Source organism: Mus caroli, unplaced genomic scaffold (assembly GCF_978045245.1).
Source record: "Mus caroli unplaced genomic scaffold, Mus_caroli_1 scaffold_13, whole genome shotgun sequence".
In the NCBI taxonomy this organism is placed as follows: Eukaryota; Metazoa; Chordata; class Mammalia; order Rodentia; family Muridae; genus Mus; species Mus caroli.
In genome coordinates, this window is record NW_028227268.1 from 106,636,103 (window position 1) to 106,661,746 (window position 25,644).

Genomic DNA, 25,644 nt, shown 5'->3' on the forward strand with positions numbered 1-25,644 from the left:
GGGAGACAGGATTCAGGCTTTCCTTTATTTTGTCATTTCAGTTGATGGCAGAAGGAATCAGCTACCACATCATGAAGTTAAGGGAGAGATGATAAGAGAAGGGCTATTTGTAGACATGTCCATAACTGGGATATAAGGCTGAGCATCAAGCAGGCATTCTGTAGACCATCTCAGCTCTGCACTAGATGCTGGCTGCTTGATACCACTGTTGCATGATGACTTTGAATGGAAATACATACATAATTTAATGTTCCTCAGGGAAGCATTTCAGTCAATAGTAAGAATTTATCAGAAACAAAATGATGAGGGAAATTTATTGGCTTTGCTGGGCAATGTGTTTCAAGAAAAAAGAAAAGAAAAAAATGCCCCCAAGATAGACCTTTTCATTTGACAAAGTAGCCCTTCACACCATGTTTGTGACATGACCCCTTGGGCTACTGAGAGGAAAAGAGGAGACTTTAAGAAGTTCTGAGACTTAAGTAAAGCGGCTGTATTTGCAGAAACAGATACATAGGAAGAATGGCTAGTCCGTAGTGTTAACCTCTTGTGAAGCTGGCACTAGCAGTAGCCATCACATATGCTGTCCAGTGATCAGCAAGGTGGGCACAGGGCAAGAGGGCAGAATCTGAGACCTGTGGCTGGCCCAGAGGATTTGGAAGAAACTGGAGGGTGAGAGGGGAATCAGAGATGGCTTCTGGTCTTAGATCCAAAAGGTCTTTCAGATCCACTGTCATTGAACATACCCAGATGGCCATACTTCACATCCTTGAAGGCCTGGCCCAGCACATCTGTAGGAAAAAAAGAACCACAGCTTTTTCATCCATCTTCACTGGCATTTGCTTGATAGTTTTCCGTAGTAAGTCATAAAGCAATTGTGGAAAATTACTCTTATATAGCTATAATCATCAAAATTGGGTAGTTACTAATGTATTTTCTAAACATTGATTCAATTACATAAAACAATATAATTGTTTATTTAGTCAGAAAATAACTTTTGAGTGGCTGGCATCATATAGCCATCAATAAATCAGCCAGGTCATTACTGAAATGTAACACAGTACATAGTTGCTATACAGCTGGCACCAAATGTCAGGATGGACATGGGAGCCATATGCCAAAGACTGCATTTGGAGCCACACCCCAAACTCGCTGTTTCTACTACATGGGACAGGAATTGGTTCTAATCTCTCCCCTCTGTTTTTCTTGGATTTTGAAGGCTTAGCTCTCTGACTTTGCCTTGCTCTCAGATAAAACCATCTGCAATGGCTTTGGCCCTTTATTCATAACCTAAATTTGCTGTTATTGCATCTATTAGCAGTGGGATATAGAAGGAGGTATTCTAGATACACAAATAGATAATCAAAGTAAGCTAGGAAGCATTCTCTAGTGTCAGTTAGACTCTCCCTTAAATACAGGGTTTGGTGGTTTGTTTATTATTGAGTGGGAAACACCAGGAGCCCATGCATGCTGAGGGGATTGACAGTTTGTGCAAGCTGCTTGATTTCATACAGCCTCTGAGAGCGACCCTGGACAATTGCCATTCATTGTCAACAGGAAGCTGTGATCAGTGAGCTCAGAGGGAAGGACAAACCACTTCACATGTAGCAGGATGACCAACAGGGACAGTGGCAGCACTGATGCTACAGAAGGGAAAGGTTGGGGCATCACAAGAGTAAGAAACCTGCAGGAAAGCTGACAGCACCTCCCTTGCCTTTGGACTCCTGACGGCAAGCCAAGGAGGTTGCACTGGTTTCTTCTGTCATATTCTGTCTCCAACTCAACTCCTTCTTTATTGCCAGAAATTTATAATTATAATTTTAGTGACAGATTCACGGGGGCGTACAACTAAAATGGGCAGATTCTTGTGGGACCTTGTTTAATTTAACAGGATGAATATGTCAAGAAATATCCCATTTTTGTTTAATGTCAACATAAGGTTCAATTTAAAAATGAATGTGCCTCCAGTCCTATGCATGCTGAGGTGGCCACATCTGTGGCTCTTGAAGTTATGTAGATTCGTTATGCTATAGTGCAGCTTCTAACACAGCTGGCTCATAAATTGTGAGGGCTGCTGAGTCCTACAAAATCGTTCCTTCCCCATGAAAATAGGGAAAACACTACTTTCCCAAAATATTAGAGGGGCAGTATGTTAGATGGTGTATAAATATTTAAGTGGGAAAAGGTGTCTTCATTTTCAATTGTCTTCAAAAACATTTCACCATATTTTAAAAATGCATTTTAATCAAAAACTTTCTGTGTAATTCATTAATTTGAGATAAGTACAGGCAGTAATAACAAGACTCTATAAAAGTCCATGCTCCTCATCTGACTTAATAGAATTAGGAAGAAAACTTAAAAAATCAGAGTAACTAGACAAGCAAAATTTTAATTTACATTAGAACAAATTCCATCTTTCTGTGCTTTAAACTTATTTCATATTCAAGGTAAGCATGCATACAGATCATTCCTCCTGCCCAGTGTCTTTTGGAGGCCATGAGTGCACATTTACAGGTAGAAACATACATAACACCCTTATTTCCAAACGAGAGAAGAGGAAGATGTTAATTTTTTGTATACAGCTCAGGCAGTTATGTTTTAGGGAGTCTGCTCCAAAATTGCTTATGCAAGAAAAGTAAGCTTAGGTAAAAAGGGGGAAAGCATACTTTTCACAGGTTTTGCAGAGTTTACAAACTGGAGCAAGTAACCAGCTAGGTAATGCACACACACTAAAAACTGGACAATGTTAAATCACTCCCACAGAGCTGGCAAGTTCCAAATCCACACCCGAGCTTGAGAAATACTATTTTAAAAGTGCAGACGACCCTTTCCTTATCAGGATAACTGGAGTCTCAGACCAGCAGCCAAAGATGTTCCTAATGTGGAAACATGATTATCCTACCCGTCACTGTCAGATATCAAATGTTGACTTCAACTCTCAATGTTTCTGATATTATTTTGGAGATTCTGAAGATTCTATTTACACAATCGGAGACTTTTGGAAAAGAAATTAAACTAAAATATTTCAAGGTAATATGATTGTTTTCCTAAAGAGCTAATTGTCCTAACACTCACAGTCATAAGAATGTCCACTGTCACCTCCACCAATGTACTTACTGGCACCACTATCACTGCCATCCACATAGTCAGCATCGCCACTACTCTGCATCACCACTGTCGCCATCACCACTACCCACATCACCATCATCACCATTATCTGCATCACCATCACGACTAGCAATCTTATTACCACTATCACCACCACCCTTACTATCAGCATCACTACTGTCCTTACTACCTCCCTTACCTTTAACTCTCAGCATTCATGGACCAAGTGCTTTCCCTGTCTTAGTCACTATTTTACAGATATTACGGATATTAACTCATGACTTCAAAATCCTGCAATCCATGCTGAGTTATTTATTATTGTGTTTTACAGAAGAATTGAGTTAGATACGCAGCATCCTAAAGCCGTGTAGTTGGTATTGAAGAGATCCAGAGAAAGAATAATAGTTCTGAGTAAGGATAGCAGTTTTAAGAAACACAACGAGATGCATATTAAATATTTATATATTTATAAATTTATAGTATTCCAAAAAAATTAGCTGTATAGAATCAGAATATTTCTGCTAATTATACACAAAATAGTTTTATTTTATATTGTAACAGCTTAATAGTCAAATAGGCTTTAAAATGATACTTTGGAGCAACATTTCAGGAACCATTACTGTGTGTGTGTGTGTGTGTGTGCGTGTGTGTGTGTGTGTGTGTGTGTGTGTGTGTGTGTGTGTGGAGAGAGAGAGAGAGAGAGAGAGAGAGAGAGAGAATGAACCGTGTAGTCTAAAAGTTAACACCACTTACCATTTTTCAATCACAACTGCTCCTGCTCCTTTTTTTTTTTTTTTCTTTGAGTCAGGATCTCTCATTTAACTGAAACTCAACAGAAAGCCCCACTTCCTGCCTTCACCTTTCCAGTACTGGGGTTACAGGTGTGTACTGTCATCACTCCTGACTTCTCTTTACATGGATGTTGGAGATCAAACTACAGTCCCCATGCTAGCATGAAAAGCATGTCACTGATTGAGCCATATTCCCAACCCCTTTCCCATCCCTAGCCCACAACATCCCTATCCCAATCCTATCCTATGCATATAGATGGGAAAGAAGTTACAGCCTGGCAGTCATACCTATCCATCACCCTTTCCCACTGGCACATGAAGCACCAAAGAACTAGGACTACTGAGTCAAACATCCCGAGATGCTTGGTGATATTACCACCAGTCTGACACCTGCCCGCCAGCACACCACTGCTGCCACCATGGCCATGGACTTGGAACATCTTAAGGTCCTGAAAATTTAGTAGACATTTCCAGGAAACAAAATTTCATATACTGTTATAGGGGCTGCGGTAAGCTTACCCATAGGTACAGTTGGCATGGCATAGGTGGCAGACATTATTGGCATCTGCATACTTCCAGACTAGAGTGTTGTTCTCCCCCATGATGCCAGCTGGGCAGGTCTTGACACAATGTGGGCCATCAATGTAGTGGGCACACTGGATGCAGTTGTCTGGCCCCTGAATCAAGGTATAGAAAAGGTTGCACATCTTTTATTTCTTTTTGAAAATAAAATAACTTTCTCCTTATAGTACTTACTATGAGAAAACAAAAGTCAAATAATATAGACGTTCTTTATTATTGTTGTATATGTCCAATTATGTCTGTGTACCACTTGCATACCTGGTGAGTATAGAGGACAGAAGAAGGTGTCAGATTCCCTGGAACTGGATTATAGGCAGCTGTGAGTTGTTATGTGGGTGTTGTTAATCAAACCTGGTCCTCTAGAAGAGCAGTCACTGCTCTTAACCACTAAGGCATCTCTCCAGCCCAATGCAGAAGTTCTTAAAGTATATGACGAGTTCTGTGATTGTTCTTGCTCGCTACGCCCATGACAAGCTAAGTTTTTCTGACTGTTCCTGACTTTTCAAAAATATAAGCTTTTTAATTAATTAATTAACTAATTAGTTAATTATGTAGTTACATTATGTGTTTGTGGATGAAAATGTAGAGGTCAGTGGGCAGCTTTTGAGAGTTGGTGATTTCTTTCCATTGTGTGTGGATCATTGATGGAATTTATCAGACCGGGCACCTAGTGCCTTTATCATTTTGCTGGCTCTCACATGTACTCTTTGCTAACTGTGATGATTTACACGAATATATCTTATTTGGATGCTATAGTCTCCTGAGAAAGAATAGCTGCTATTTTATTTCCATTAGATTTTCAGTCGCTCTAGTCTAACAAAGTTGTGTAAATATATTCGTAGAAAAAGCAAATGCATTCATTATACCCAAACATAAATTAAATTACATTCTTCGCCTTATTTTGACAGTATTTTGAGACGTCGTGAGCACCATACTTGTCAGAATCATCTTTATTGGTCGACATGTACTTTGCAACCCTATCTTTCTTGGTTATTACATTTGGAGTTAAGAGGAATTGCTGAGGGAAGCCAACTTCAACCTGCTGAGGAGCAACCCTCTTTTGTATTTATTTCTCCAGGGGAAAAAAGGTGGCCCATGGCAGTGCTGGCGACAGAATGGAATGTGAATGTGTAATGTTAGGTTCTGTCTGTAAAACTTAGAATGTCCTTGTAAAATCCTGAGAAACGAAGGCACTGGGATTGCCTGGGTAATGCGCTTCACACTGTACAAGGAGACTGAAATAAAGCGGTTAGGCAAGGCTTTTTCCTTTGACTCCCTTAATGGTTCAGCTTTGTCCGCCCAGAGGCTGAACACACTCAAAGCCAGAGCAGCTGGAACACTAAAGCAAAGGCAGCAATTATTTCTCTGTACCAATGGAAATTCAGCCCAATGCTCTGTAAGCCTGCAGACCAAGGGCTTACCTTGTAACCAGTCATGCAAAACAGCCCAGATTTCTTAACTCAGCTCGGGCACACGCTCCTTGATTGACGGGCAATTTCAGAAACATGTTTCAGGGAGGGGATTTAGATTTTGTTGTTGGAACTCAAACCGAACCTAGGGCCTGCCTGTGCATAGTATCAAGTATTAACAGGGTATTGCTGTCAGAGGACCCAGAATTCTCATTTACATTCCTTATGAGTTTGCTGCTGTGTGTAAAAATAAGCAACTGAGTTTTTAGAAAATTCTGGAATTTCTTTTAAAAATGCATCTTTGATTTATTAAACAACAGTACTTTGCTAGTGTTTGATTGAAAGCTGTCTAGCACTGCCTAAGCCCCAACATAGAATGTCCTGTGGCTCACTGAAGGACTGGTCAAGGTGAAATGTATGTGCGACACTGGATAGGCAGGTGTGAGACATTTCTTTTCAGAATGGCCACCTTTCATGATCAGACCATGTGCATTTCTTCCCTGGGCTTGCATGGCCATCTTCCCTCCTGGGGATGGCTTGGATCATTGATATTTCTGTTGATGCTGTCAAGAGTGGGCAACAGCAAAGGGCTCTTACCCTGCCTGTACAGGTGATGTTCATGGTTTGGGGTAGACATTCTGGATGACACTGGATGCATTCAGAATTTTCCACAAACTCCCTTGGTTCCCTGAAAGAAGAGCACATGAACAGATCATGCCATACCCTGAATAGTCATGACTATTTCAAGTAACACAAATGACCTATCCCAGAAATTCAAAAGAATCTTAAGGTCAAAGGGTCAGAATGCTGGAACTGCTTTGAAATATAATGTGCTGAGGTCCACTAACAGAACCTTAGATCATCCCACAGATATCTTCATTTATAATCAAGAGTTCTTTTCTGACATTTTTATAGGCATAACTTTTGAATGCTAGGTAAGAAAAACAACTATGAAAAACATCTTTATGAAACATCTTTTCCCTCTAAGACCAAATTCAAGCTGGAAAGAAATGGTTACTAAGACCAAGGCATAGGAAAACAATCAAGCCTGTAGACTTCTGGGTGCTCTGGAAAACATCTTCCTGTGTCCTGCCTCTCCTGGGACGGTAATGTTAGTTACATTAATCCAATAGCAGACTTCATCCAAGTGGTCTTTTCTTTGCCTACTTCAGTAGTTCAAGCTGTGCTGGCAGCATCAAAAACAGAGCAGAAGGGATAGAAGGCATGCCGGAAGAGGCCATGGAGCAGTGGTCATAGGCTGACCTGCAGAAGTGACAGTGGCCAGCTGCTTGACAGGTGAAGAAGAGGCAACTGAACAGCTTGAGAGGGGCCAAACAGGCATGATGGGGATGATGGAAGTAGAAAGGATGGAGAGCTGAGGCTGAAGGATGGAAGACTTTACAGAGCAGGAGAAACTGGAGATCGTGGTTGCTGAAAGAGTTCCAGAGTAGTGCCAAGATTTTAGAAGCAAGGGTCTCAGACATCTTGGGGCCAAGAATTACAACAGTAATCATTGTCAGGGACTGAGAAAACCATTAGACAGTTCCTTCTTGAGGCTGCACCATGTGCTACTAAGGGCTAGGGTATCCCAATGTGCTAGACTTGTACACTCACTGTATCATTTAAGAGGCCTACAAGGCAGCCTATGCAATAGCACGAAGACTTATAGAGCTAAAGATATCAATAGACAAGTAATGAATAAGGATTGTGGCAGTAGAGAGTCCCACCAGCCTTTTGCTATTACTCACTTCTGTGAAACTCAGAAGTGTACAAAAGAAGCCAATGAGCACCTTGGACGTAGTTCCTATATAGACAGATCAAACCACAGCCAACTGACTAGTAGTTAAAAACCCAGAGTGGGTTTTTTTCTGAGTTTTGTTTATTTGTCATCTCCTGCAGAAGTGCTACAGCTTGAAGAGTGGTCAGGTGCTGCCTCTGGGCACCAGGCATCCCCCACTGAGAGGCCTGGGTCTCTAGATACAATGAAGAGATTTAAAAGCTGAAAATGTGAGTGCCTACTTACAAGAGCAACGACTACGTCAGCCCTCCACACATTCACAATCAGCTATAACAGTTGTCCTAAGTTCATTAAGACAGTATTAGGAACTCAAACTTGTCTTTCCACCCTGCTCTGAAATATTTCTGGATACAATCTGTCGTCCACACCCTGTTAGTGGAACAGGATGGATGACTTCCCAGCATCGCCTGTAAGTCACATGGCTCTTCTCACCATAGCCTTCCCTATTTCCTTAAATTAAAAAAAAAAAAGCCACTCTGTCCCTTCAATTTAGTTTCCAAGTAACTTATTTTAATCATTATCAGTAGAAACTTAAAAGTTTACACAGATATTGAAATTCTCAGTGTACACATATTCTGAGCTTTGTATTGATTACTATTAAACTAAACAGATATATCAATTACTTCCTTGCTCCTGGTTGTATTAAAATCATTTAATACATCAATCAATAATCTGTGTATGCTCAGGGTTCATAAAACTAAAATTAAATAGGATATACTCTATGATGATATATCGTAATTCAGCGGGAATAGGAACTGGAAAGGAAAGGCCAGATTCCCATGCTTCTTGGCTACCTTAGTCACTGTTCCTGTTCTATCCTGAGAAATTCTTGCAAAATGAAATTTTAAAATATTGTCAGAAAAAGAGACATGATAAATGATCAGTTGGATTAAAGAGCCATGAGAAACTTACTTTCTAATATGATGAACGTTTTGCCAGAAGACAAACATAAAACAAAGATAATATCAAGAACAAAAGAAAAAGAATAACTTAACTTGGATAACTACAAACTCTAAAATCAGTGTGGCGTCTTTCTTATTTCTTAGCTACAAAGAGGCTGAAAGCACAATGTCTCACCCCTCCAGGATGTTGCATTTCTCCACGCACTCCCTGCCTCTGCTCACATTCTGGCAGGAGACACAGTCCCTGGGCTCAGGGCCCCAGCAGCCTTCTGAGGAGCATAAAGGATTGCAGACGTGGTTCATGGCCTCTGAGAAGACACAGTGATTCATAGGATCAGTTAGTAACCAGTAACATATGTGATCAGAAGAAGTGACACCCTTTTGAGGGGTTGTGTGCCCTTCACAAGACATATTGGGGTTCTGGAGACAACAGGGCACCAAGGCCTCTCTTCTCTGTAGTGTTCAGGACAGCTTCAACCTGACTCTGGGGAGACTTTGGTGATGGATGTTGCAGGGGACAGAAATGGCAGGGAAGGTTGTAGGTGCTTGCAGTGTGCTGGGCACCATGCCAAGAGCTTCCCATACAGAATTCCGTGTCACTGAGGGACACTGAAATCATCATATATGAATGGGAATCAGAAGCCAGAAGTGATTAATATATGCAAGACAAGTTCCTTGAAACCCATGTGGGCCAGAGGAGTTCCGGAACACAGCATTGCCTCTGCCAGAGTTCAGAGTCCTGTTCCAAATCCAGAGGTAGTTGCCAGTTTCAAAAGCTAATCCAATGTTTTAAAACCAGAGTTAGGAATAGAAATGTGAAATTCTTTGATGTGTATATGTGCATACATGTGTGCATGTGTATTTGGCTATAATAATTGAAGGATAAAGTGCACACAGAACTATCTGCAGTTAAAATATAATATAAGGAATACTACAACTTGCTTTTAAAATTACAGATATTTAGTAGCCTAGACCATAGAACATATGTTACCTTATTCATTGATTTGACCACACATTAAGAGAAGAAGTGGTTTCTTTGGATAACAGTTTCAGAAGGGATACTGCCCATCACAGTGGTAGAAGCAAGAGACCAAGTGTTCAAACACATGAGCCTGCTGGGAATATACTCAAACCACACCATCCCTTCTGCTGCACTCCATGCTCCCAGGCCACATATATGAGCACTTTATAATGAAAAGTATGTTCATTCCATATTCTTAAGTCTTTAACAGACCACATTATTTATTTATTTTTTGTAGAGGGTATGCATTCCCATGCCCCTCCCCTCCCCCAGGTGTGTGTGTAGCTCAGAATACTATTTGTTGGAGTCCGTTCTCTCCTTCCTCCATGTGAGTCCTGGGAATTGAACTCAGGATGCCAGGCTTGGTAACAATGTTCTCTCAGCTCCCCCACCTCACTTGCCCTTGATAAATTGTTAACACTATCAATATTGTTCAAAAGCCTCAAGTCTTATTTTTCTCTCAAGACTCAAAGACATCTTTTAACTATTGGCTTCTGTGCAATCAAAAAGTAATCACAAACTTCCTACATGCAATGGCACATAGTAGATGTTCCCATGTCAACAAGTAGAATCAGGGCACAGCAAAGAAAGACTAAGACTAAAGGAAAACAAACTTAGCAGAACTACCCAAGAATTACCCAAGTCTTCAATAATTCTGTGCTGCCAGGTCTGCCCTTTGCAGTGTGGAAAAGCTACTCCTTTAACCTGCTCTGTGCCATGCCTGCGGTCTTCCTTAGCAGGCATTCCTTCGTGCTGACATCTCTAAAATCCTAGAGTGTCCATTGCCACTCAAGCTTCATCTTTACAGTCTCACACAGCCTCCATTCACAACTCCAAGCCTGCCAAACACCACCTGGCTTGCCTGGCCTTCTGTAATCTTGGCACAGGCTTCCATGCCCCCTTCAATCTTGTATCTTTCACGTGTATAAAACCAGCACCCCATGGATGAGGCTGCCCATTTGAGTGGCCAGCTAAAGATGTAGCCTGGCCTCCAGAAGCAGGAAATGTCTTCAGCAGAATTCCCAGTTTTGGCTCTCTTCTTTCAAATGAATGTACATTTCCATAAGATGTACCTTTTGGTAGATGGGGTTTCACCCTCAGAGCACTTTTTCCTATTGTCTCAGTGTGGTTATACAAGGTTTCTCTTTAATAGTGCTAATATCTTTACACTTACATTTGCTTCCTCAGCACCTGGCTTACATGCAACTTTAAATTTTCTCCTTTGCCCATCAAACTGCATAGTTTCCTATCTCTCTGTCCACTTTCTTCTCCAGTACTCTGTAGTCCTGGATAAGGTTACAAGCAGGAGCCTGAATGCTATGTTTTCTGTTTTGAGATATCCTCCACCAATCAAATTGGACCATTGCTTTCTAATGACTTATGTTCTCAGGACATGGGCAGATACAGCTGGATTCATTACCAGAATGTACCACGAATGGCCTTTAGCTCACTTTCGAACAGTGTCCTGCTTCTCCTCTGAAATCTAACGGATCTGGTTTTTACTGTTCATATTTCCTCCCAGCATTATGATCTTCCAAACTCCCACCAGGATGGCTTAGAAAATTCTGGGGCTTTCTCAGACAAAGTTCCGAACTTCTCCACATTCCTCCCACAAGCTAGCCCCAAAGGGCTAAGAACCACATCCTCAAATTCGTCAAAGCCAAGGCTCCTCTGCTTGGCATCCATTTTCTTTACTGCTTTTCTCGTTATTGCAACCAAACACTGAACAAGAGCAACTTAAGGAGGGACGGGTTCATTTTGATTTACAGTTAAGGAAGGGGTTCAATCAATCATGGCAGGAAAAGCGTGCCAACGGAAGGTCGAAGGAACAGATGATCTCATCGCAACTATAGGAAGCAGAGAATACACACGAAGTGGAGCCCTCGAGCCTGCCTTCCTCCAGGAAAGATTCACCTTCCAAGGGTCTTACAACCGTTCCAAACAGCACAGTTAGCTAGGGACCCAGTGTCCAGACCCATGAGCCCATGAAGGGCATTTCACGTTGAAACCCCACAAGGCAAATTCACCCTATGAGATGAGAACATTCTGGAAACAATTCTGATGCTAGCGTTACAATTATGAATATGCAGATTTTAATTCAATGAAGGAATGAGCAAAAGCAATTAGAATGTTTGGTGAAAACCTCTTCAGTATGCCTTCCAAAACTAAGTTACCGCCGGGAACTATCTGTGCAGGTGAGAGGGGACCAGCTACTTACTGCAGTCTTTCTCAGCTCTGTTGTTCATGATTTTGGTTTTCTGATTGGGTGTCCCGAAGAGTTTTTTCCAGTTTATTGTGTTTGCGTAGCACAAATTTCGGTTTCCAGAAACGATCACATCCCCATCACTGATCTCCTTGAGGGAACGCAGCCCCAGTGATGTGATGTTCAGGCCAACAACCGCCAAAGAAAACTGACCACTAAATGGGAGAGAAGAAAATTGCACTGTTGTGTGATAGCAAAAGCAAAGGGCCATCCTCCGATTCAGTTTTTCTGGGCCACTTATGTTTCCTGAATCCTGTGTTCCAGTTATTACTAATCATTCTGTGAAAAGTATGAATCACAACGTTTAAAAAATGCAAGTTTTTTTTTTTATAGATTTCTTCCAAGAAAAGACAGTTTCTCATTCGCTTTTTATCTTTAAACTTGGATAAACAGGGGGAGTTAATCAGAGGATTCATGTCATTTCATTTGCTATATTTATAGTTTTCCTAGAAATCAAGAACATGCTTTCTAGCATCTGGCAACATCAAAACGTACTTAAGGTAAATATGAATATCTGTCCATCTGCCTACCACTCAGCTGTCCAGTCATGTTTATTGAGTGAATAGCTGTGGTTCCATTTGCAAATACCACACAGGTTAAATATTTGTCTCTTTTACTTAGGGAATCTGTCTAAAGGTGATATAATCATACAGGCAGAGGTTTTTTGAGTCCATAGAAATAAATGCAGCTTTAGTGAGGACTATGTCAGCCATGGGTGAACACTTAAGGAGAGCCATGGAGGAAGAGCATGGAAGGGTTATTTAATCATATTTGATTAAATAAGATTCTGCAGATATGTGTCTGGACGAAACTTAGTCAGATAAGAGAGAATGGAATCCCAAACCACAGGACTCTGCAGGATGTGTGCACTTGGCGAGAGCAGGGAGACAGACTCAGGATCATGGATGAGGTCAGAGCTCAAATGTATGCCCCTGCTAGTCATAATTTGTCACATGTGATTGATGGAAATGCACATAGAAGCGGTGTGCATTTGTAGGCATCTTCTTGACACTAGCCTCAGGAATGAGCCAGCTGAGCCAGGACAAAAGAAGAGAATGGAAGCTATGGGGTTAAATATCAAAGTTTAAAGTAGTGTTGGGCAGACCCTCTTCCTAGTCACGCTTATTCTCATTTCCCCCTTCATGAATCATCTCTCCCTACAGCCTGTTTTCAGGGAAGTGAGAGGTCTAGTTAGGAGATCCACAACCATCACTTACTGGGAATTCTCCCCCAACCTATGTCCAGAAAAGCCAAGGAGTCAGGGTCTGGCTGGGGTCTTTCCTGCGGGTCAAGCCCCAGCTTTTTGTGAGTCATGTCAGGAACTTGTGCTTATCCCTTAGCTTAAATGCTTAAAAATTAAGCACAAGTCTCTTGTGCAGTTGCTTGGAACACGGTGCTAACGTCAGAAAGAGAGCATTCCTGAGAATTTAAGAGGAAAGGCAGGAAGCAAAAGTAATGGCATGCTTAGTATCAGAAGTGTCTATTTAAAGGAGCTTATGGGCAGCAATGGACATTCTCTGTGTATGCGCTTTGACTTGTTAAATATTCCACAATACTAGTGGAATTAGTGATGTTAGTGGTGGTAAATTTCAGAAAAAGCTATCATAATTAGAAAGTTTCCAAGGCAGATCTGAGCTACAGATTTCCAGATTTCTTTTCCTCACCACAAATATTAGGATTTCTCTTACTCTAGGAAAGCTCTTCACCTGTCTCCCATCTTCTCTGTCTCCCTGGTGTGACAAGTTATGTATCTTCAACTGCCTCATTATCAAATATTAACTAAACACAAACAAGGAGATGCTCTATAAAACACCTAGTCATATTTTCCCAGAGTGTCAAGACAACAAAAATCAGCAAAGATATAGGAGGTGGGAAAGTTTGAAGGGGACTAGGAAGACATCAGACATTAATGCAGTGTGGGATCCTGGAGAGGACAGAAAAGAATGGATGCATTCATTGAAAATCTGGTAAACTCAGAATGAAGTACATGGTCCAGGGAAGAACATGGCACCTTGTCAAATTCTTTATCTTAACTTTCATATCTACTCACATAAGTTGTTCACATTAGGGGAAGCCGAGTGGAAGATCGTCTTTGTCCTATTTCTGTTTCTTTTGACAATCTTGGAAAAAAATCTACTAGGCTTTTGTTATGGCCAACTTACTGTTGCTTTGTTCTGCCACGTATTATTTCTAGGTTCTCGAAAGCATGGAGGTCAGTCCAGTTTTCAGGCCAGGCCTGAATCAGCAAAAAGCCTAGAGGGAAGAAGAAAGGCTTAGACTCACACTGTTAGAAATTTCCTTGTTGTAGGAAGCATGTTCTAGGACTCAGATAAGGCTGCCGTATGGACCATGGTAGTGGATTCTTCCTGTCCCTATCACCAAGGATGATAGTGCACTTCCTCACACAGGTCCAAGTGAATATATATATATATATATATATATATATATATATATATATATATAAAGAATCCTGTCCTTTCTATGCAACCTTGAGTCCCTGGCTGCCCTCCCCTCAATGCGTAGGCCAACTCCCACCTGAGTGGGTGACAAGTGCTCTGGCTCTGACATCCATAAGGAATATCAGATTACACACCTGGTTCCTTCTCTGACTCTTCTCCAGTCTCTTGTTACCATGGTCTCCTTTTAAATGTTTTTTTTTTCCATTTAACTCTGATCCTCATATTAATCCTGTTTTTCAGATCAAATTATCTCCCCTTCAAAAATGAAGAAAATGGCATGCTGGTAGCAGTCATAGACCCAAGACTCCCTGGTGGACAATCTTTTGAAATCTAGTTTGTGAAATTTGAGAGCCTGCACTGCCTGTCAGCGTTCAACCTTGTATCTTTTTCTCCATCTCCTCTCTGGGGTTTGGGGTCTGTAAGGACGATGGACAGTCTAAGCAGGAAAGAACCACTCCATGTGTCCACATCAAGTCCAGCATGGTTGCAGCAGCCGTGGCTTAAAGTGCTTTCAATTTGCATCAAGGGAAACTGGTTTTTAAGAATGTCTCAAAGAATAACTCATAATGGATAAGCTGCAGACACCACATTCTCATGTCAGGGAAGAAAGGGAAATGTCTGGGAGTCACTATAAAATTTAATTTTCCATATATGCTCCTGCATACCCCAGTACAAACCTGTTATTTCCTTTACGGTTTTTAGAATTTCTAGTTCTCGTGGGTCCAGAGGAGGAGTGCGCGTGAAAGAATCCCTGAAACAGACAGCAACATGATTATTGGACACTCTCTGTGGCTTAAAGTAGATTCTACAGTTCTTCATCCAGATGGCTCAGCTTTTACTCACCCCTTAAAGGCCACTGGCAGAATGTGAAGGTCCCCGCTGATGGCAGTGCAGTATTTGAAGTGTTTGATGTTTGTAGCATTTATGGAGAGTGTGTCTTTAAATTCACCAATGCCTATGCCATTACAAACTGTTAAGAGAGATGTGTGTTCCATTTAGATTCACTAAATTAAGAAGGCTGGGTCTGCATAAGTGGAAGCAAGAACCCTATTACTATGCACTGTTAATTCATCCCAACAACCCTGAGGGGACCCTCCAGGTACCAGGACTCTTGTGACAGGCTTCGCTGTTCCCATCAGTCACTGGAGTGGCACTTGGGCTGTCCTTGTCACAGACCTCTGTCATATTTGAATGTTCTGGCTGGACTGAATCTAGTCACTCACAAAGACATTGGCTCCGCCTCTCTCTGTCTACAACAGTTCACCCACCTGGACTGCAGGTGGCGCCTCTGTACCTGGTTCAAGAGAACTCCCCCACCTCCACCATGCAATTTGGCTTTGCAAGTTTATCTTCTACTTTACAGACAAAATAAATATATATATTTTTAAAAAGATTAAAAGGTAGGTTTATTTGGAGGTGGCTATAAGAGTTCGGCACAAAGGTCAAGAAAAAAACCTACTGCTTACCTTTGCGACAGGGCCCATCACATTTTTTACACTTGCGGATGCCATCTTCTTCCACTTCATAGTAGTCAGGCCCACAGGCTCGGACACATGAGCCATGATCTGTCACCACATAGTTTCCTGAGGAAGAGGCAATGAAAAGATGGTGTTGAAGGCTACAGCAGGTGCTCCTAACCTTCCACAAACATCCTCATGTCCTGCTGTGTATGAGCTGCTAAAAAAGGTCCCTCTCAGCTTGGTTGGCTTCTCTTTGAGGAGAAAGACTGACAGATTTCAAGTAGAAGAGGAACCAAGCCCTAGTCTAATGGCTTTTCTGACAGTAATGTGGAAAAACACAGATACTTGATCTCAGGTGCAAAACAGCTGTGAGAGGAAACACCACCATGTGTGTTCACTGGCTGAAAGCCCCTCGCTGAATATGAGTTTCCTCTGACAGGTCTATGCTTAGAATATACAAGGAAACCTAGGATATGTAGTACACACACATTAATGCTTATCAGACAAACCATGTCCCATTGAGGTAACTACAGTTTGTTCTGTTTGACACCAGCTTTGCCCTTCCCCACCCGCCATGCAGTCTTTGGTAGGACAACGAGAGGACCAGTTTGTTCTGCTTCCTAGACAGGTGCCCCAATCTTTCTCTCCACTCCCTTCACCTTTATGTAGTCTAACCTAATTAATATTTATGATTACAGTATTACTAGAAACTCTATGCTCCTATTTTGAGTTTCTGAAATACATGCTCAAAATATGGGCATTGGTACTATATCTGTGAGTTATATGCTCTTGTCATCATAGGTTTTGTTTCCTGCAGATTTTAAAGATCTGTTACTAAGCCTTCACACAAAGATTCTATCTATGGCATGACTGTCGTGAGTTTTTTTTTCATCTTAGTTTTCCATTTACCTTATTCTCTCACTCTCGCTCTCCCCCCACTCCTCCTCTCTCTCCCCCTCCCTCTCCTCCCCTCTCTGTGTGTGTTTTCTAATGGGACTTGAATCACCTAAATCTAGGTAGGCAAAATCTCACCCTTATAGTTTCCCCTTTGCATGTTTTTGTCTTAATTTACTTTCTAGAAGTCAAGATTGGTTTTAAGGCTCTTTATGAGTTGTTTCACTTTCTCTGTTTGGGACCGATCTATGTTGCCATTTTCCTATAGGTATCATAGAGTACCATCATACATGAATAAAACTTGAACCCAAATGAGTAAATCAAAGCAAAACCAAAACAAAAATACTCCAAGAGCCCAGCCCTAACCCTAAATTCTTCCCCTCAAGAGGGTGGGTCTGCTGCCTTTTCTAATTTAGGTCTGTTAAATGCAGAGTCGAACAAAGGTTGTCCCAGAGGGTCATGGCCTTGTGTTATTCAGCTCCAAGACACTCCAGGGTACTAAAGCTTCCTCTCTGACTTGGGGTGAAGCGATAGGTGGTTTGTACTATGCAGTCTGGCTGCCAGCAACACTGGGATCAGTGCAGGTCAAGCCACCCTTTAAAGGAAGGCATCCTGGCTGCTGTAGGCTGCCTCTGCCTCCATTGCTCAGCACTGAGTGGGGTTTTCATCCTTGCACCTATCCAGGCAGACACTAGCCGACTGGACAACAAGGCAAGCACAGTGGCTGCCTCCAAACTACCCAGGACTCCAGCATAAGACAGAAGAGGAAATGAAGACTGTTGGGTGAAAGGGCGAACTCACGGGGGCACTTCTTCACACACGTGGCACCAAAGCTGTACTTCCCTTCAGGGTTGACATCCATCTGATAGGTGGTGGGGTTGTACAGCATGAGTGGTGGGCAGGTGTCTTTGCATGTGGCCTCATCTTGGAACTTTTGGCAGACCTGTCATAGGAGGGACAACATGTCTGGTCAAGGATGTGGCATCCAAATGAAAGGAACCCAGTGCCAGGCAGCCTGCAGGTCAGTGGGACAGTGACAGTTTTCGGTGTTTACATGCTCAATTAGAGAGGAAAAATGTCTAGTAAGCCTTTCCAGGATATAGTGAGAAACACCTTCCTCTTACGAGTACTACGTATACATTTTTAAGTATACTGACTGTCCCAATTGATACAGCCTAGGGTTTGTGGTTAAAAAAAAAATCTCTATTGATTATAGGTAATAATGAAATCTACACATGATATTGGAAAGTATGGTGCAACTATTTTTAAACTCAGTTTTTACTGGGTTTCTTTCATAAAGAACACTATAAGAATATATTTTATAATTTATGGACAAACTGCCGAAATCTTAGCAAGAAGATTCCATGTAGAAAGCTGTTGGATCTTTCTAAGAACTTCGTTTGTAGTCTTATCCCCGGGCTGCCCATTTGAAGCAGCCCAGACTACCCAGGTGAAAAAAATGCCCAGAGCTAGGTTTAGTTTATAGAATTTAAGAACCTTCTGTTCCAGAACGATAGAATACTCTAGACTCTATCTTTAGGTGGACTTCCTTTTCTGGAGCCTAGTGGAGCTTTGCTTGGGTTGGCATGGACCCCAGGAATCACATTCACTAACCCCCGACAGCTGTAAAGTTAACACTAGAGCTTTCACCAGAGGTAGAGGGTCTGAGGGGAGACACTGTGGGATGGGGTAGGGTAGGAGGAGATCAGCCCAAGAGGCATGAAAATATAGTGTGCACATGCCATACTGCACAAAGGTCTGGGTAACTGGGATGGTTCTCAGGGGGTCTTACAGAAGAAGAGCTCCCTTCATTTCTCATAATGTTGCTACTGTTGTCCATGACAACACTTAATTAAAATGTGCACCACATGAAGGCTGCTGTCACAGTCAGATGTCGAGCACATGCACAGCTCTGCAGCACAACTCCCCAGGAGCCATAGTCTTACCAGACAGTCACTCTCTCGGGGACCCGTACACCCCGCGGCACATTGGTTGTGGCAGCAGTCACTGGGGGACCTGCCACGACAACGATGGGAACATTGCTGGGCACAGATGATTTTGGTCACTGAAAAAGAAAGATTACCAGTGAGCTGTGTTTAAGTGGCAGCTCATCTTCTAGAGACACCAAGGAATGCTTGCACCCAGTAGAAAGAAATAAAGGAGGAACCATGGATTTTGTGACGGGGAGCAGCTTCTAGGCTTTCACAGTCAGCCAAACAATATAATCACAACTTTCCCCTTGGTATATTTTTATCATTTATCTCAAATCACTTGGGAGAAATAATCGAAAGAAGTCTGATCAGATCTTTTGAATAAGTAGATATTATCTAGGGAATTTTTGGCAATACAGAAGGCACATAGCAAGAAGAGCTCCTGGCAGGAGGCAGTGTTTAAAGGAATGAGATAGTTAGGTCACAAAGGCAATGAACTACAGTCAATTTTGAAGCTGACACATGCCCAGGTTCTTTGAGTGAAGCAGTAACCATGCTGAAGTAAATTAAACTTTGTTTTTTAAGTTAGTAGGATTCACACATGTCCTCTGTGGAGCAACACCATCAAACTTCTATATTAGTTGGCTCTGGAAAATGGGGAGGATTGGATCAGGGGACAAGACATCCTGTGTGTCACCATGGACACTTGGGTGGTTGGCTTTCATGCATTTAATGACAGGTTAAATTATCCCAAATAGTGAGCCTTAGGTAGTTGTGCACTGTGAGGTTTTCAAGACTGATGCTCACGAAGTGGTTAACTCTGAGTCTTTTGCCAAGCTCCTGTACTTGTTCAGTCACAAAGCGGAGGAGTGGAGGACCACATACTGTGTGGACTCCCTCACCAGGGAGTGTTTCTCAGGCCCTGATGCTGCACTGACTTACATTTCTGGCAGTTCTCCTCTCCTCCTCCCCAGCAGCTTCCATTGGGACAGCTTGGATCACATTTGGGGCCTGAAATAAAAATCAAGTAGTTAAATGTGTATTTCAATAAAAGTAACAAATAACACGCGACTGACCACACCTCTCTCAAGGTCCTAAAGAATGTCCTAGAAATGCGGAACAGCTTGGAAACTTTGTATTCATAGTTGACTTGGATGCTTTGTAGGCTAAATTAAAGGACTCCTGCAAGAAAGAAAACATGTTGAGCCATGGGCTGCTTTTGTTTGTACTTTAGCTGTGGAAGCTGAGACAGAGGGTACTTACTGACTTGTCACAGCCACACAAATGACAAAGCTAATGAATTTAGGGTTCTAGAGGTGCCACCTGATTAGGCTTCTCTCTAACCAGATCCACTCACTGTACACTTATGCACCTTGCTGCATTCAGTCTTGACTGACTGTGTGGGGCAATCATCACTGGATATTTAGGATGTTATTATGTTGAGGCTGGTAAATGAACACTCCTTTCCTCCAAGCCATGAAGTGGTGCAGAACATGGCACAGGAAGCGAACATTCTAATTCCGTGAGTCACTTGGCTAATCACCTAAAACCTTAGTTAATAGCTGGCATACATACTACTGTCTGGAAATCTTTGTAATTGCTAAATATTTGTATTTTTATAGTTGGTCAATATCAAGTTGCAGCTGCAAAGGGTTTCTATTCAGCCATTAATCATCCTGAGAAATATGACGATCAACACGTTGGCCAGCACAGATGTTGAGAATTTCTGGGAAGCACATTTATTTTTCTCGCCTTTGCTTTTTTGTGGTGCTGCTTTCTTAACACCTCCATTAGGCTTTTATAGACCATTCTGCTTATTTCTGTAGCCCTCTTCGGACAATCTTATCTCACAGAACAATTTTATTTCACATGGAAGCTTATTTGATGGTGTCAGACCTCTCTTTTCAACTTGATACTTGATACTATAAATATTTATCCTCATGTTTCCTTCTAGAACTACACCTATATTTTGTATAAATATAACATTTATTTATATATACTTACATATACTTAATACATATTTGGAACTTATATTGATGTATGGAGTAGCTGATGATTTTATGTTTTTTTCTTTCTCATAAATTCACTCTTATAACCTCAATTTGTAAACTTTATCAATGATAAAATATATTGGCCACAGTGGGCTGCTCTTCTGAATCTCAGATGTCTCACATATATAGCATTTAAAACCACCTCATAACACTGTTTTTGCTGTTAAAGATAAAATGCAAACTTCTCAAAAGGAATGTGCATCTGCAGCTTGTCAATGAGGAGAGTAGAAGGTAAGAGATCCAGGGGATAGAGATTCCCTATCTTCTAATATATATAACTCTCATTTCCTAGTTGTTTTTTAAATCTGTTATAGCTCTAATACTTGGGCTATTTGTCCCTTAATCATTGGCATTACAGAACAATTTATTGAATCAACTCTTACTTGAAATGTCACTTATTTATGCAATTTTGATTCACTTAGGCTTATTCTCATGATGAGTGCTACAGTTTGAATATGTAACGATTCCTAGAGGTTCACGCTTTATGTCACAGAGAGGTTATGGGGACTTTACGAGACAGGACTAATGACTACCTGGCAAGATGTGTGCGAATGTTATGAGGAGAAACTAACCATTCTTTAGCTGGACTTAAGACTCCACAGATGGAAACTGTGCCTGGTACTGCAAATTTGGCCAGGATCCCATGGCTCAAGAGCTCTTGAGCTCTCGGGAAGAACTGACTACTCGTATTTTGCTACACAGACACATCATCAAGCTGCCCTCAAAATACTTATCTCTACAGTCATTAGTGCTCAGTCCTCATCAGAGAGGCTTCTTTATGTGTTAGGTAACGATTACTACAGAGACTCCCAAGTGTCAAGGTGCAGAGAATAAGTGCCTATGGAATAGTCAGCCATAAATAGAATATCTGCCACACAGCCCACACTCCTAAGGCTCTAAGAACATCACAGAAAAGAGGGTGGGAAGATGATAAGAACCAGAGTTCAGTGAAGACTGCTGTGAGACAACATCTGGACACAGCACATCTGTTCTTCTCAGGAAATCTCAGCAGCTGTGGCTGCCTGCCCAAGACCTGCATATGACCAAGCCTGTCAACATTCCAGCATAGGTGGGGGAAGGGATCATGAGAACTCACCCCTGACTGCTGGTAGAGGGTGTGGCCTCTGGTTGGTTAAGGATGCTCCAGTGGATGTCCTACATTCATGTACATATGTGCAGCACTGTTTGTATTCAGTGGATTATTTTAGCAAGATATAAAATTGGGATGAGGGCATGAGGAACAGAGGAATTGGAAAAATGGTAAGGGGATTGAATATGGTCACAATTACTTATATACATGTGTGCAATTCTCAAATAATAAATAACATGATATATTAGGGGAAAAAAGGGTGGCAGTACTGGAATCTCAGCCACTGAAGGCAGGGTCTTTGAAGGAGCAAGCCAATCCTGATCTCTCTTCCTTTCTCTTGTGATTATGGCACCATAAGGTGAGTATACTTCTACCTCTTATTGTCATCATGACACATGGGCTCACCATAGGCTCCGGAACGGTATGGCTAACTGACTGTGGAAGAAAGCTGCAAAGCAGCAAGCCCAAGTAAACCTTGCCTGTAAACTAAGGCATTTTTATTCTAGTAACAGAGAGCTAAATTTGTTATTAAATTAATACCTTTTCAGGTCAGAGATAAAATGTTAAAACATTTGAATCTTGTATACTGTTTTTCAACATTCCTTTGTGGGGTTTTCATATACCAGTGAGTATAAATTTGCCATTGTAAGGTACTTGATTTTATCTGTGGCAAATTCAGCTCCATAACTCTACATGTAATATTTTAAATATGTATGAATTAGTTCACCTATTGAACATCAAAAATCTTAAGAACTGCTAACCTTGATTTCATAGGTAATAACAAAAATCCATTGTAAAATACTGTTCAGTTTCTTACACTCTCAATGTCACAGTGTGTAGCTGGTAGGATATATATTTACAAAGCAAAAGATTTAATACCCACACTCACAGTAATATTATTCAGAGAGTCAACCCAAGTGCCTATAAAGAGATAAACAAATGGTAGTACAGCCAATAACAAAATATTTTAAGCCTTGAAAAGAAAAAAAATTCCTAGCATAAACTACAATATGAATAAATTTTGGGGTCATTTAATCAAATGAAGTAAAACAGACACTAGACCACAAAAAAGCATACAATTCCACTCTCATGAGGTACCTACAGTAGTCAAATTCATAGGTACATAAAGGAGGATTGGGTTGCCGTGGCTAGGGCCTGGGAGGAAAAGAAAATAGGTCATTACTGTTTAATGAGCTCAGAGTTTCAGATTTGTAAAATTTGAAGATGGTTGGTGGTTATAGCTGCAAAACAGTGTGGACACACAATGCTCCTAGACTGTCACATAAAAAGACTAATGTGTCAAATTTTTCTACATTTTTCAATGCATTAATAAAAATACAGCTATTGAGTTAGAAAGTTTTAGTTGATATTTTTGTGATTCATGTCCCCTCCACTAGAGGTCCAAACTCACCCTGTATGCAGCCCACAATTACAGGAACAGGACAGTAGAAAATGAGGCCATGCTTTATATTTAAGTATTGAAAGGTCAGTACTATTATTAGGGAGAACAGGTTTGGTGGAGTTTTGTTAAGTGAAAACAAGTCATTCCAGAGATAGTGTTAGCAAAGGGCACAGGTTGCATCCCTAAGCTTAGTTGGCCCTATGCATGGCCCTCAGTTGCAGGGGGTTGCCTGAGGATTGGGGCATGGATGGGAACATTTAGGAAAATATGGCGAGCCCTCCTCTCTGGTTCTGTGTTAGAATGTTTACACTGATAAGCTGATGGGCAGAGCCTACCTTATCAGGATGACCTCAGTGCCACCGTAAGAGGTAGAAGGGGAGATTCCCTGTACCACCAGACCATCACTGCAACTTGCACCATAGAGAACCTTCTCTCTGCTAAATAGTCTTATGAAGGTTCTACCATGATGGATGTTGTATTGAACAATGGAAAAATATTTCTATTACTGTCTTGCGTAAAATCTCCTCTAATGCAAAGAGCATTTGTTTACTACTTACTTTTCTTGTATGTTAATGAATGTGGTCTAAAGTTAATATGCTCTCTCCTACCCCAACACTGTCCATTTCAGCCCACCAGAGGATCTGAAGGTAATAAAAGGTTAAAGGCACACTTACAACTGCTCGGATGGCTCTGTAAGTCCATTGACATGTTGCTCAGAAAGACGTTTTGGACGATGTCCCTCCACTGGATAGAGTCCATATTGCAGAGGATGGGGTTGTTGCTGAATCGCACAGCACCAATCAGGATTTCTGCATGAACGGAACCACAGTGATCAGGACCCTTTGCCTCCTATTAATTCACACGGTACACATGCTCATGTCTTTACATTTCTGATGTTCTGTTTAATGTTTCCAGAGTGCACGTATAGATGCCCCCCCCCCCAAGACCCTGTAGAAGACCTGCTAGAGATATGTGAAGAATTTCTTCATGATACAGACCTGAAAGACTTAGGATTCTTTGATGACTGTGTTGTGAAATTTACAAATGCAATAGGGGGGAAAAGGCCTATTCAATGTGCATGGCAGGAAGGACAGACATATGATGACTTGTAGTTCTGGGGTCATCTCAGTTGGAGTGGAATGGGTGGGTGATGTGGAGGGGAAGTCAGGGCAGAAGGACAAGGTAGAAGGTAAAAACATTTGGACTTTTAAGAATGCTGGCACAGAAGAGGGGTGATTCTCTGGGGAAGCTTGTGGAGACTGCTAGGGTGACAAGGAGAGGAGATTGCACACGTTCAAAAGTGTAATAGAGAGGACAGGAAAATTGGAAGTGCAGACAGCTTCCAGGAGACAGAGATTCAAAGCAGAACAGCAGATCTGGGACTGGTAACAGTTCTCTTTAGAGATGACAGGGGATGGAAGAAATTTAGAAGGAAGGCAGGCAAGCCAGAAAGGGCTGATGTGGAGCTCAGCCTGGAAAGTAGAGGTGACAGTGGTATGATAGAAAGAAACACGAGGAGCCCGAGGTAAGAGGTCAAACGTAGCAACATAGAGGAGCACATCCAGGTTGTTTGGGTGCTGCGTGGTGGAGCACAGACAGCCTGGCTCCAGGAGACACACGTATGCGGCAAGGCAGGCAGAACAAGGCATGCCAAAGTGCCAAACAGGCCGTTTCATGCAATGTGTGTATGGGAGAGATGAATGCAAGCACAAATACAGAACCGTGCGTGGGTGCTCAGAGGAGTTAGAGTGGTGGGTGGGAATTCTGAAAGCCGTTTATAGGGCGATGAGAAAGCAGGGAGCTGGGGAAGGAAGTGTCTGGCTGGCTGCGTTCCTCACTTCAGTGGCATGGCTACATCCTAGGTCGGCATACTGCTAGGCTCCCACTCTACATTCTATCTTTTGCACCCCATTCCCTTCCCAGTCCACATTGCTATCCCATCAGAAAGGCAGGGCACACAGAGATGACAGAAGCAGGCCTGGGCACAGGGCTTTGAGAGAGCTCTCTTATTTCCATGCCTTTCTCTGTAAAATGTTAGTGTACAATACATGCTGTGAAAGAAGACCTTAGCATTAAGTGAGTTACTGACTTGAGAGACATTTTATGAAGTGGGGGTGGGGGTCGGGGTTTGGACTTGCTGTTTCTCCTCATTTCAATCATCTTCTCCAGTTTCCTTTCCAACTTCAAAACCTTCCCTTCTTTCCCTAACTCACACCTGAGTTTTTATGTAACAATATTAACCCTGAGGCCTGCTTCTCTATCATGGAAATTTTTGAAGTACATTAGAGCCCTCTCCCATATGTCTCTGTGTTCCACTGCTTTTAGTCTACTTTGATAAAGACATCCAATGACCAAATTCACAAGCATTGGTTGCAGCACTCGAACTCTTCTGTTAGTTTTCATTATTGTTGTTAATATCTTTCTGTGCCTAATCAATGAATTGAGTGACAGGAGTCATACTGATACAGAAAAAGACATGGCATATA

General features: G+C 41.8%; 1 protein-coding gene across 2 annotated transcripts in view; it reads right to left on the minus strand.

Annotated features, from left to right (window-relative positions):
• Egfr (epidermal growth factor receptor) overlaps positions 1–25,644 on the minus strand; it is a 160,036-nt gene that overhangs the window by 25,700 nt on the left and 108,692 nt on the right. For both annotated transcript variants that reach the window (XM_021175457.3, XM_029483270.2), the window contains exons 4-16: positions 23,833–23,967; positions 19,558–19,626; positions 18,631–18,749; positions 17,486–17,627; positions 15,797–15,913; positions 15,174–15,300; positions 15,008–15,081; positions 14,034–14,124; positions 11,827–12,026; positions 8,763–8,895; positions 6,485–6,575; positions 4,416–4,573; positions 744–788 (exon numbers count right to left, since the gene is read on the minus strand). In XM_021175457.3, the coding sequence (XP_021031116.1) occupies positions 744–788; positions 4,416–4,573; positions 6,485–6,575; positions 8,763–8,895; positions 11,827–12,026; positions 14,034–14,124; positions 15,008–15,081; positions 15,174–15,300; positions 15,797–15,913; positions 17,486–17,627; positions 18,631–18,749; positions 19,558–19,626; positions 23,833–23,967 (1,501 nt within the window). The remainder of the gene's footprint in view (positions 1–743; positions 789–4,415; positions 4,574–6,484; positions 6,576–8,762; positions 8,896–11,826; positions 12,027–14,033; positions 14,125–15,007; positions 15,082–15,173; positions 15,301–15,796; positions 15,914–17,485; positions 17,628–18,630; positions 18,750–19,557; positions 19,627–23,832; positions 23,968–25,644) is intronic.